Source organism: Teleopsis dalmanni, chromosome 2, assembly GCF_002237135.1.
Source record: "Teleopsis dalmanni isolate 2A chromosome 2, ASM223713v2, whole genome shotgun sequence".
NCBI lineage: Eukaryota > Metazoa > Arthropoda > Insecta > Diptera > Diopsidae > Teleopsis > Teleopsis dalmanni.
In genome coordinates this window covers 221,701,568-221,713,292 of record NC_051847.1, presented here as the reverse complement: position 1 = coordinate 221,713,292, position 11,725 = coordinate 221,701,568, and the positions used below count along the sequence as shown (strand labels likewise).

The following is an 11,725-nucleotide window of genomic DNA, read 5'->3' as shown; positions in this document are numbered from 1 at the left end:
ACACAGATAAAGCATGGCATCACAATCGAACAATAATATATTAAGCAGTGAAGTCGAAGAGTCTTCCTTACCATTACCCCTAGAACTAAAACATTGTTTTGATAATTTAATTGTTATTGATGCTGGTGCAAACCTTACAAATAAAAAATATAGCAGAGACTTGGAATCGGTCATACAAAGAGCAAAAGATGCAGGTAAGAATATCAAAAACCAAATACAAATACATTTTATACGTACTTATATATATATATATATATATAATAAAGATATTTTTTTTGTCACTGCTTCATTTGCGTATCACCCCTCTGCTGTTTATTTTTAATTTATTTTGTATTATTATTAAAAATTAATTCTATTAATTTATTAGGTGTTCAAAAAATTATGGTTCCCGGTACTTCTGTTAAATCAAGTAAGGAAGCCTTACGCTTATCACGTTTATATCCCGATATAATATACTCGACTGCTGGCATACATCCTCACGACTCAAAGTCAATAATAGAAGAACCAACAAGTTGGTTTGAATTTACACATATAGCAGAATCCCAAGAGTGTGTGGCAATCGGTCCGTGTGGCCTTGACTATCAACGGGACTTTTCAGAACCAGAAGTTCAAAAAGAAATCTTCGAAAAACAAATTAATCTAGCTTGTAGTTTGGGGAAAGCTCTTCTTATACATGAACGATCAGCACAGAAAGACGTTCTCGATATACTTGATAAGTGAGTATGAATTTCTATAAATTTAAATTCAATATTCACACCCATTTATTTTCATTTAGATTCGAACACTTACCGCCTGCCATCATTATCAGAGGGTTCATGGGTACATGTGATGAGGCAATACAATATTTAAATAGAAGGTTTTACATAAGTCTCACTGGTTATTTATGCAAGGTAATTCCAGCTTTAAGGTTCGAAGGTTGGATTTAAAACTAGAAACATTAATGTATATAAGTATATATTTAAACCTTTATATAAATAGTAATTAATTTTGATTAAGTTCATTAGTTGCGATTTTAATCAATTAAGTGAATAAGAGTAATTATATATTAATTACTGTCTAGTCGGAAATATGTATTTAATATTGTTTTATAATAATACTATATAGGTATAAAAAAACTAATAAGCAAATATTAAAATATTACCTTGTAGGACAAATCAGATACAGGAGTCCGTAAACTGCTGGAGGATGGTACAATACCATTAGATAGATTGCTGGTCGAAACTGATTCACCATTTATGTATCCAAATACGAGAGCTTCTAAGCTTCCTCAAAACGTCAAGACTGCCATAACGGAACGTTCATTACTGTATTTACATAGGTAAAAACTTTTTAAAATTTACATGTTTTCACACAATTGTGATTGTAAAATTAAATTTAAATTCTATAGGTATTGCACTTTTCAACGTAATGAACCTTGCAGCTTACCAGCCATTGTGGAGATGATAGCTGCATTTATGAATAAAACACCCGATGAAGTAGCATTGGCTACTGCATTCAATGCTCTTAAACTATTTGGGCTTTCCTAGATCCTATACTGGAAAAAGTGGGTTGGGCTTCCAATGTGCAAAAATGCACATTTTCCAACGATTTGAAATAAAGTGGTACTAGTGGCTCTAATTAATTTGTTTTGAAACCGTAGTGCCAAATTGATTTGTCACCTATAAAAAAGTACTGCTGCAACTTTATATACTATAATCGACAAACACAAGACTTTATAAGTGCCTTATTATTTTTAAATCGGGCATTCTTGCCTGAATTTATTACTAACAACGACAAATACTACGATATAAAAGCATGCGATTTATATACTCATAATAATGTACGTACATTGTTCGAATGTTGGTGTACCAAAGTATTTGGAATACCTACTAGGCTAAGACTTAAAATACGTGTTATAAGCGACGCAATTGATTCTTTAAAATACTATAAACACATAGGGTTTAATTGATTTGTGTTTTTACTACTGTTGCTTTTGTTATATTAAATAATTTATTTATATATGTTTGAATCAATGCGTCGTACTATTTTTTTAAGCTTTATAAGCGTCCATGGTTTTAATTAGCAAAGAATACAATGCTGCAGATTGTTGTCTTAATTAAGATATAAAAATTAATGCTAATTTGAACTAAATGTGTAAATAGTTTTTGTTATGCGGAACTTATAATTCGCAAACTCTTATTCAATAAGCATCATTTAAATGTGATCATTTAAAACGCTATTTATTGTTATTATATTTACATATGCATATCCATACATATTTATTTACACTGATACCTAAAATTACCATAAATAAAAATATGAAATAAAACAATTTTTCCAGATTCATTTTTAGAGGTCTTTCTGCATTAACACCAAAACCATTGTTTGTTTTGTTTTCTCTTTGGCATCTCACACTGCATTCAATTTTGAATTTTTTTTTATGCAAAGCGATGTATGGTTTTGTGATCTTCAAATTTATTTAATTGATGTAAATTATCCCACCAAGTTTTTAGCCGATGATGTAATATAAGTTTAAACCAAGGGGTCAAGGGCGCATCAAAACGTGAGACTGCCATATCTATTTCAGATCTTTTTAAGAATTTAATATCGCTCACTTCATTACTATTAGGCTGCAAATCAACATCCTTCTGCAAAAATAATATGTAGTCAATTTCATGTTCACCCCATTTGCCATCACCTGTGTTTGCATAATGAATACGTGTCAAAAAGTGAAAGTTGTCTGGTTCAATTTGGTCGGTTGGTATTCCCAGTTCGTAATTCAAACGGCGTTGTGCTGCCCTTCGAATGCCATAGGCATTTTCTTCGGTACGCTCATTTTCAATGTCAAACAATGGATGACTACAACAAGCATTAGTATATGTATCCGGAAATGTGATCTATTAAAATATTAAATTTGAATTTTATTCATTAAAGAAACCTTATTGTGAACAAACCTTGTGCACAGATCGTCGCTGTACAAGCATTTCTCCCTTTTCATTAAACAGAAAAACACTAAAGGCTCGATGTAATTTTACTGCACCAGTCTTTTTATCAACACGGTGGCAATCAGCTTTAGATGCTGCACCAATTGCATTATCTTCATTGTCAACTAAAATGCAGTTTTCTTTTAAAGCTTGCTCCTGTAAAAAGTCATGAACTTGAGTAATATCTTCTTTTGCATTAGACGATGTGGCTGTAACTGATGAAAAGTTTCTTCCAATTTGTCTGCCAAATCGAGTGAAAGTATTTAAATTTTTTAACATTTTTAATATAACGATTTATTTATTGTATGTATTCACGTAAGATTTAAATGAAATGTTTCAATATTTTTAGAAATGGTATGCCATAAGTGAAACCTGCAGCTGTTCAAAGAATAATAAAGTAAACTGTGCAGTGATGTATTTCTTTTATATACCCTCGCATATAATTAAATAATGAATATTAAGTGATAATATGTAATTAAAACAATTTTTTGTAAATTTTTTATACAACTGTGCGTACCTGAAAGTTAATTTTTCTTTTAAACAATACATCATTATAGTTTGAATAAATTATAAAAGGATTGGTATATCAAAAATTAAAATATCATTTATTATTAGGAGTATACATTATGTCCTTAAAATAGCAACTTGCACTTAAAAAACATAAATAAACATTTTTTAACATAATACTATAACATAATAAATAACTATAAAAATTTACATTCCAGTTTATACTACTTTTTCATTTTTTTCACGCTTTTCAACACTGTAAAGCTGCAATGATACACAATTTATTGCTTTTATTAAACTGCAAGTAAAGATAAGGGTCAAATTGTAAATATATTAAGGAATTGTAAAAAATGGTAAATACGCCCATTTATTTTGAAGATCATGAATATTATATAGACATTTTTATAGATCCGATTTATCCTTATTCAAAACCGAGCAGGCAAAACTCGACTAGCTAAATGGTACATGAATTTTGATGACGACGAGAAACAGAAATTGATTGAGGAAGTTCATGCAGTAGTCACAGTTCGTGATGCAAAACACACCAATTTTGTAGAAGTAAGTTATAATTTACGCCTACCTTATCGATGAAAATTAATATTTACTTATACATTATTTTAGTTTAGAAATTTTAAAATCGTGTATCGAAGGTACGCTGGACTATACTTTTGCATTTGTGTAGATGTCAACGATAACAATCTGTGCTATTTAGAAGCGATACACAATTTCGTAGAAGTTTTAAATGAATATTTTCATAATGTTTGTGAGCTAGATCTTGTATTTAATTTTTACAAAGTGTACACGGTAGTTGATGAAATGTTTTTAGCAGGAGAAATACGAGAAACATCACAGACTAAAGTTCTGAAACAATTGTTAACTTTAAATTCCTTAGAGTAAAAATAAATGTTCATTCCAGTTGCACTTTAAAGTGCTTTACCATTAATTTAACCTACACTTTGCAATACTATTAACGTTTGAATATAAATTATAAATTGTATATGAAATCTCTGGCTTGTATTATTATATATGTACACGTATGATTATTTACTAAAATAAGAAAGTACTCATGTTATTTAGTTCAAATAGTATAAAAATAAATTAAACACATTTAATCCAACATTTTGATTTTTGTACCTCTGAGAAAAAAGTGTTTTGAAAATAAACAGCACACATACGACGATATATCGTATTGTAATTTGTGTAGTTAATACTTGAGCTGTTCAACAGTGTCTTTCAAACTGTTTTTATATATACTGATTTGAAGACCCCAAGCACGATGTTGAAATATATTTAAATCAGTATAATTATTTTGTCTACAATTACATGTATCAACAGAAATACATAGTTTTCAATTTCACATTTCCTATAAAATATATCAAATTAGCAAAAATAAAACTATAAACCTTGCAATCTGAACGTAACATACACTACTTGATTTGAAGCCAATGTTAGGATGTAAACAAACATTTCAATTATTTCTGTTTGTTTACATGAGTTCAAAAATAGGGATAGATTGTTTATGAAATATTTAATTGAGATTTAATATTTCGTGGAATTTGACGCAAAAAAAGGATCAACAAATTTTATGAAAATTTAAATAATTCATGTTCATAGTTATCGTTTTAAATGGTGATTTAATAGGGGTATTCAGATATAAATCGGTTATCACTTATGTTACAACGTTTGAATAAAGTTTAAAATTTGTTCTCGGTAAAGTTTTAAAATTAAACTGTCAATGCATCCAATATTGTTTTTGATTGTAAAGTTAGCAACCCTAATAGATTGTCCTTTATGATTTTCTTTTATTTAATCTTGAATTTAAAATGTAGATTTGATTTTAAATTTTTTATCACAATTTTCTTACGATTCAGCTTTCGCAAGTACGCCCATTTAACAATAGATTTTAATAAAGATTATTATTATTATTATTATACTCTACTTTTTTCACTATGCTGTATATCAATATATCCGCTATCTAGAGGTTGGACATTTTTGCATTTCTTTAATTAAATTGTGTCTAATAACTACCAAACACTTATAATGTGATCTTGTCACATTATTGCAATTATTTTCCATTATAAATTATAATAAAGATTAGAAATAAATAACCAAAATGATAGTTTCATTAAACATTTAGCATATTTAGCAAATATTAATGTAGGGAAATATATTTTCATATTTATGCACTCATATCTTTTTTGCTCATAATTTCAAATGAACTAACTCCTCAGCATTATAAATTAATAAATTTTTTTGTAACAAAAATTTAACAAATTTTAGTTATAATTATGTATAAAATTATTATTAAAAAATTTGTTTATTTTGAAATGGTTTTGATTTTTCTTTTCCAATTCTTCTAAGATAGTAAGAAAATCTACGATATTAAGACATTTGCAGAGTTGCATAGAAAAATAATCACCATATTTAAGGAGATTAAGAATTAATTTCGACCAAAACGAGATTAACTTTTGTATTGGAAATCTGTAATTAAACAACTAGTACTTTCATCGCGATGATTGTTTTAATCTACTTTTAATCTCATTGTAAACGCAGTATAATAAAAAATGTTTTAAACTCTGAATGCAACATTGACAGTTTGATGGTTTAGTAGGCGATCTAATCAACCGAAAGAAAGAGATAGCTGCTGTGAATTTTTTTATAAAATAGGGAAAGCTATAACCATTTTAGATTTGCATCACTTCGCCTTTGTCTTTTGTCGTGTCGTCGTTAAAAAATTATTGACAGTATAGTTAAGATTTTCCTATTCATTGAAAATAAATTTTATTACGCTCTTTTAAGTTTAGTTTTTCAAGAGCATAATAAAATTTGACGATATTGAGATATAAATTTGAAATATAAGGAAAAAAGGCGTGTGTTCGTATTAAATATAAAAAGTAAATTTATCGAATTTTGTGAAACTATAATTTGAAGAAAAAAAATGTCGGCTATGAATCCGGAATAGTAAGTGCAAAAAAATACTTAATATACAATAAAATTTTAATTGTGTGTATCATTAATAAAATATATAAATTGCTACGTCATTTGTGCCTACTCCCTTTTTGCAACGATAATATTTAGTTGGTGTAAATGACGTTTACATATATAAATATATTTTTTTTGTGTTATAATTGTTAATTTAGTCAATATAATTTTAACGTGAAATAAAAATATTTATATAAAATATTCCTTAAACCATGATAGGATGGTTGGATGAGTAATGTTCGTCGACGTGTTTCTGCTACGTAATCGCTTTTTCTCTATGTATGTATATGTGTATTTGTGTTGTTTTTTCTCTATGTTCATGACTGTTGTATTTTGCGTTGTTTGCTTGCTGCCTGCTCTGTCCCCTTACTTTCAATTAGGCAACTGAAAACGTATACAAACTATACAAGTGCGTCGGCACAGACATTTTTAATTTTGTTTTCAATTTAGATGTTACAAATAGAATTAAAATATGATATTTTAAATATATTTCTTTCACTTAAAATGTGTTATAGAAAGCATTTTTTTTTGCAATATATTTCAAAATATTTTTTAAGGAGAATTTCCAGCTTTGTTGTGAACGATAAACAAATCATAGAGCCCTTTGTTTATAGTACGTAATTTTAAATTAAAATATTTTAATTGTGCCACGTACGGCAACTGAATAGCAATGTGTCTATAAACAGTATTTAACAAATTAGTGCTAAATAAAATTCTATCTTTGCAGATATTTTGCTTTTTTCTGCAACAATACTGAAACTAATCGTTTCTACCTGACTTACTACTTAAAACACACACACACAAAACTATTACATATACATGTACATATAATGCATGCTTCCATCTCATTTATAGCACAAAATGTAAACAGAATCCGTCAATTGTTTCCGAAATTTACGCATAAAGAAAAATGGTTGTTCAGTATTAAAAATAAAGCGTTAAATCAATTCTAGATCATTACCATCCATTTTTTCTTAAAGAATAATTTCTTAGCAAGTTTTTTATGTGATCAGAAATGTCATCAATACATCATAGGCAAATGCACGGGTAAATGGGCAACGGAGATTTCTATGTTTCGCGAAGCTAGTTGGTTTATAATAATAATACAATTTTATTTCTATTATATGAGTTATGCCTCAATGTATTTGCCTCATCCTATTTAAAATTTAACTTTATTTGTTATATGAGTATTACTATAATATTAAACTTTTCTTTTTGGTTTTTGAATATTACCTAAGACAGAGTTATTGGTTAGAATCCTTATCTTATTGTTACCTAAATGTCAAAATTTTTATACTATAGCTTTTCTTGAGGCGGTGATATGTTCTCTCATAGGACGTTCGGATGTTGTGCCTACACTTGCTGAAATTCCAACGTTTAACTAGTTTGAACGTTGTACCAGTTCCAATTTTGATGATCGGCGTACAACACATTCTTAGAAAATATCTGTTACAGAATACTGAAAGTTTTAAGCAAAGGCGATATATTTGAATTTTAGGTTCAAGAAATACTTTAGTCTATGTACTATTAATACTAGATACATACTTGGAGAAGAGTATTTCTAAAGTGGCAATACATGTTCTGTATAGTACCCGGCAGTAGAGTACAGTACAGCTGATGAATACAAGTTTTTTCTTTCAAGCAATATTAATCAGTCGGGCGTTCGTACTTTTATAAAGTAAGCGGTAAAGGTAGGCGATGTGAGTTCAGATAATGTTGTTGTTGTAACCCGCTGGTTTATATATAATCTCTGATAATCGTCTGTATAAATGAGTTACTCTGGGCGTAAACTTTGTTCCAATGTATTAAAAAAATTGTGATTATTAATTCCAGTAAACGAAATAAACTTTTGTTCACAATGCTGTTATGTACAACTAGCTTTATGTTACTTTCCTTGTAAGTTTATCTTCTAGAAACTTCTCATACTCTCAAAATTCCATACATTATTTTAAATTGATAAGACATCATGAAGTCTTCATGTTACACAAAGTTTTATCAAAGTTATCATACATTTTATTGGTCCAATAAAGCCACGTCAAACTTGTAAAAAATCGTTTGCTTTACCGGAGAGTAACCCCTATGAATAATGCTATGTGCATTTTAAAAGATTAGGTCTTGTCACCGTACCGAAACACTGCACGGTCACCTTCTTTGTTCTTAATTCAAACGATGAGGTCAACTGTTGGTTATAAATATCGACTATGACTTTTTTCTGCACAAATATTTGATCACTACATCAATTTTTTGCAATCTACAAAGTATAATTCAACGTTAATATAGTTAAATAAATTAATGTAATCAATCGCCAACTGAAATAAAACTAACAAAAAATGGATAAGATCTTCACAAAAAGTGATTTTTTGAATGGGTACTACAGTTCTTTATAATCAACTAGATTACTAAAATGTTCAGAACAATTAATACTTTTCGTTTTGTTATTTATTTAACATATTTTTGCAACCATCTGAAAGTGTTTATTTATTTCAAAATTTTAAATAATTTAATTATTAACATTAAACTCACGTCAAGTTTCATTACTTATGTGATTTTACTATCAACAACGAACATATTAATTTTATTATGCAAACTCTATTTAAAATGCGTATATAATCCATAATTTTTATGCCAAGCAATTAAAATGAAAAAGAATTCTTTCTGAAAAGTAGCCACTACATAGGCGGCGCACATTAAAATACATTTTCTTTTGTTAATATTGTTGTTTAGACATAAACATATCATTTAGATAGATAGTTGGATCCCGGTATATAACCCTTAGACCTTAAACTGTAAGAAGTGATCCTGCTGTGATTCTACAAAGTAATATACAGATGAATATGTCTCTTTGCTGAACTGTGAAATACATGTTATTTTGACGAAACATGCCATGTCCTCAATTAATACATTGGCGATGTCGTATAAACATTAAAGATTTAAGATATGATGAATTATTTAAACAGATAACATTTTTGAATTTTTACTTTGAATAACGGTTGCGACAGGAGTCTTTGCAAGAAGATTTAAGAATCCGATTGGCATGTTTACTCATTATTCAGTGCCCTGTTAGTATAGCAATTGTGCTCGATAGCCCAAAACGATTATGACGAATCGATTGTATTGTACTTATGAATTGTGAGCAGGTCGTGTTTCTAATAGGGTTTACTCTGACTTCTTTGCGCCACATTTGTTCGCTCATTCTAAAGGGTTCTGTTCATAAATAAAGAGTTACCTACATTTAGTATGATTAACAGGCTACAGATAATTCAGATAACCAAGTACCGCTCATTACTCCCAACTGCAACAATACCATTATCATGAGATAGTATTCATAAGTTACTTCTTAAAAATATCATAGTGTCTCCAATATACAGGTTTAGATATACTCGATATAATATTTTGTGTGTTACGATCTTAGTCATAAAGTTACTTGGCGCTAAAAATAGATTATGTGTAGTAATGGCCCATGCGGTAAGCACATATGATCTGAAGTCATTCAGTCAATTGTCATTTAATTTAATAAAGAAAATATATAATTTATTGCGAAATTAAATAAAAGCTAAATAGATAAGGATTTGAGTCATTTCATACTGTGTGTCTGTTCACAGGACGTATAACTGTTAAACGATTTGTATTACATTCTATTAAGAACCTTTTTAAGTTGGGATTTCAATAAATGTTTTTTTTTAAACAGTTTTTTTAACCTTTGTTATGAGAAATATTGTTTAAAATAGAACGGCATTTCGAATTGTTTTTCATTAATGTGGACAAACATCACAAAATTTTTATATAGAATAAATACGATACCAACAGTATTATGTTATAAAGAGTTATATGCTATTTTTGACTAAATCATCCTTCCGACAGTTGCAAGAAATGTTCGTAGAACTTGAAACCGATTTTAGATTAACTAACCAATAAATACATTTTCATCACTAAATTTAGAACATTAATATTTCAATAAAAGTTTATTATTTATTATAGTTTATTATTTACTAATTCTGGTTGCGGGTCTTGTAAACTAATATGATTTAACTATATTTATTTATTTATTACAGTGATTACTTGTTCAAATTGCTATTGATTGGTGATTCTGGTGTTGGGAAATCGTGCCTATTGCTTCGTTTTGCTGACGATACATACACAGAAAGTTACATCAGTACAATTGGTGTAGATTTTGTAAGTTATATATGATTTTTAAATTATTATAAACACTATATAATTTTAACAATGTGTTTTTTTTTTATAGAAAATAAGAACTATAGAATTGGACGGTAAAACAATTAAGTTACAAATTGTAAGTATTAATATAAAAAATAGTGAAATTTATGTTGAGTTTTGTTTAAAATATGATATAAATAATCTTAGTGGGACACTGCTGGACAGGAAAGATTCCGTACAATTACTTCATCGTATTATCGTGGCGCTCATGGTATCATTGTTGTATATGATTGCACGGATCAGGAATCCTTTAATAATGTTAAACAGTGGCTCGAAGAAATTGAACGATATGCATGCGAAAATGTAAATAAACTATTGGTGGGAAATAAAAGCGATTTAACTACTAAAAAAGTTGTCGATCACATTACAGCTGCGGTAATATTTTATTTTATTACATTAAAATGAAAAAACATTTTAATTTACGTATTAACATTTTAGGAGTATGCAAATCAATTAGGCATTCCATTCCTTGAAACTTCAGCTAAGAGTGCTACCAATGTCGAGCAAGCATTCATGACGATGGCAGCTGAAATAAAGAATCGTGTTGGGCCACCTTCTAGTGCTACTGAAAACGCTAGTAAAGTTAAAATTGATCAAGGACGTCCAGTGGAGAATACCAAGTCTGGTTGCTGCTGAATAACTCTGTGAAACATTATTTTATTATGCTAAACATTTAAACAAAAATCTATATAAAATAATAAATAAATAAAAATGATAACGATACGACGGTAATTATTATTAAAATTACGAATTCCAATATGGACACAATTTACAAAAAAAGAAAAATATATAATAATTTTTTTAAGTTGAATCAAAGGAAGTGGAAAATTTAAACTAAAGTTTAAATTGAATGAATTAAAAAACTTAAACTTATATAAAGAGATACTGTATTACCGTGTCATGAAGCGGTTTACTTTATTTTCGATTAACTTTATTGAACATTTTATTTTTATTTCAGAATAATGATTATCTAAGATTCTGTTTATATTGGTTGCGTAATGTACACTAGATTGCAACATTAGTTTAATATATTTAATAAAGTAAAATCAAATACACAT

At 28.5% G+C, this 11,725-nt stretch overlaps 5 protein-coding genes across 5 annotated transcripts in view; 3 read left to right on the top strand and 2 right to left on the bottom strand.

The window, feature by feature from the left end:
• Positions 1-6: 6 nt before the first annotated feature.
• Positions 7-1,617, top strand: LOC119675297 (3'-5' ssDNA/RNA exonuclease TatD-like). The gene is made up of 5 exons (XM_038086492.1): positions 7-194; positions 368-716; positions 776-890; positions 1,149-1,318; positions 1,388-1,617. Exons 1-5 carry the CDS (start codon positions 14-16, stop codon positions 1,524-1,526), a joined length of 954 nt encoding a protein of 317 aa, XP_037942420.1. The 5' UTR covers positions 7-13; the 3' UTR covers positions 1,527-1,617.
• A 581-nt stretch (positions 1,618-2,198) lies between these two features.
• On the bottom strand, positions 2,199-3,342 carry LOC119675298 (isopentenyl-diphosphate Delta-isomerase 1-like). The gene is made up of 2 exons (XM_038086493.1): positions 2,934-3,342; positions 2,199-2,876 (listed from the first exon to the last, which is right to left on the bottom strand). Exons 1-2 carry the CDS (start codon positions 3,240-3,242, stop codon positions 2,418-2,420), a joined length of 768 nt encoding a protein of 255 aa, XP_037942421.1. The 5' UTR covers positions 3,243-3,342; the 3' UTR covers positions 2,199-2,417.
• A 388-nt stretch (positions 3,343-3,730) lies between these two features.
• On the top strand, positions 3,731-4,532 carry LOC119675296 (AP-2 complex subunit sigma). The gene is made up of 3 exons (XM_038086491.1): positions 3,731-3,823; positions 3,879-4,028; positions 4,092-4,532. The coding sequence occupies exons 1-3, from the start codon at positions 3,821-3,823 to the stop codon at positions 4,365-4,367; spliced, it is 429 nt and encodes a 142-aa protein (XP_037942419.1). The 5' UTR covers positions 3,731-3,820; the 3' UTR covers positions 4,368-4,532.
• A 1,620-nt stretch (positions 4,533-6,152) lies between these two features.
• On the top strand, positions 6,153-11,390 carry LOC119675295 (ras-related protein Rab-1A). The gene is made up of 5 exons (XM_038086490.1): positions 6,153-6,431; positions 10,505-10,625; positions 10,696-10,743; positions 10,815-11,042; positions 11,106-11,390. Exons 1-5 carry the CDS (start codon positions 6,409-6,411, stop codon positions 11,301-11,303), a joined length of 618 nt encoding a protein of 205 aa, XP_037942418.1. The 5' UTR covers positions 6,153-6,408; the 3' UTR covers positions 11,304-11,390.
• Positions 11,391-11,649: 259 nt separating this feature from the next.
• LOC119676797 (homeobox protein bagpipe-like) overlaps positions 11,650-11,725 on the bottom strand; it is a 1,224-nt gene continuing 1,148 nt past the window's right edge. Inside the window, exon 3 of the mRNA XM_038088056.1 lies at positions 11,650-11,672. Within this exon, the coding sequence (XP_037943984.1) occupies positions 11,650-11,672 (23 nt within the window). The remainder of the gene's footprint in view (positions 11,673-11,725) is intronic.

Excerpts from the sequence above, each read along its gene's own strand:
- LOC119675297 (XM_038086492.1), top strand. The coding sequence starts at position 14 with ATGGCATCACAATCGAACAATAATATATTAAGCAGTGAAGTCGAAGAG. Across the intron at positions 891-1,148 it reads TCACTGGTTATTTATGCAAG|GACAAATCAGATACAGGAGT; the intron begins GTAATTCCAGCT and ends ATTACCTTGTAG. Across the intron at positions 1,319-1,387 it reads TCATTACTGTATTTACATAG|GTATTGCACTTTTCAACGTA; the intron begins GTAAAAACTTTT and ends TAAATTCTATAG.
- LOC119675298 (XM_038086493.1), bottom strand. The coding sequence starts at position 3,242 with ATGTTAAAAAATTTAAATACTTTCACTCGATTTGGCAGACAAATTGGA. Across the intron at positions 2,877-2,933 it reads AGCGACGATCTGTGCACAAG|ATCACATTTCCGGATACATA; the intron begins GTTTGTTCACAA and ends ATATTTTAATAG.
- LOC119675296 (XM_038086491.1), top strand. Across the intron at positions 4,029-4,091 it reads AACACACCAATTTTGTAGAA|TTTAGAAATTTTAAAATCGT; the intron begins GTAAGTTATAAT and ends ACATTATTTTAG.
- LOC119675295 (XM_038086490.1), top strand. The coding sequence starts at position 6,409 with ATGTCGGCTATGAATCCGGAATA. Across the intron at positions 10,626-10,695 it reads GTACAATTGGTGTAGATTTT|AAAATAAGAACTATAGAATT; the intron begins GTAAGTTATATA and ends TTTTTTTTATAG. Across the intron at positions 10,744-10,814 it reads AAACAATTAAGTTACAAATT|TGGGACACTGCTGGACAGGA; the intron begins GTAAGTATTAAT and ends AAATAATCTTAG.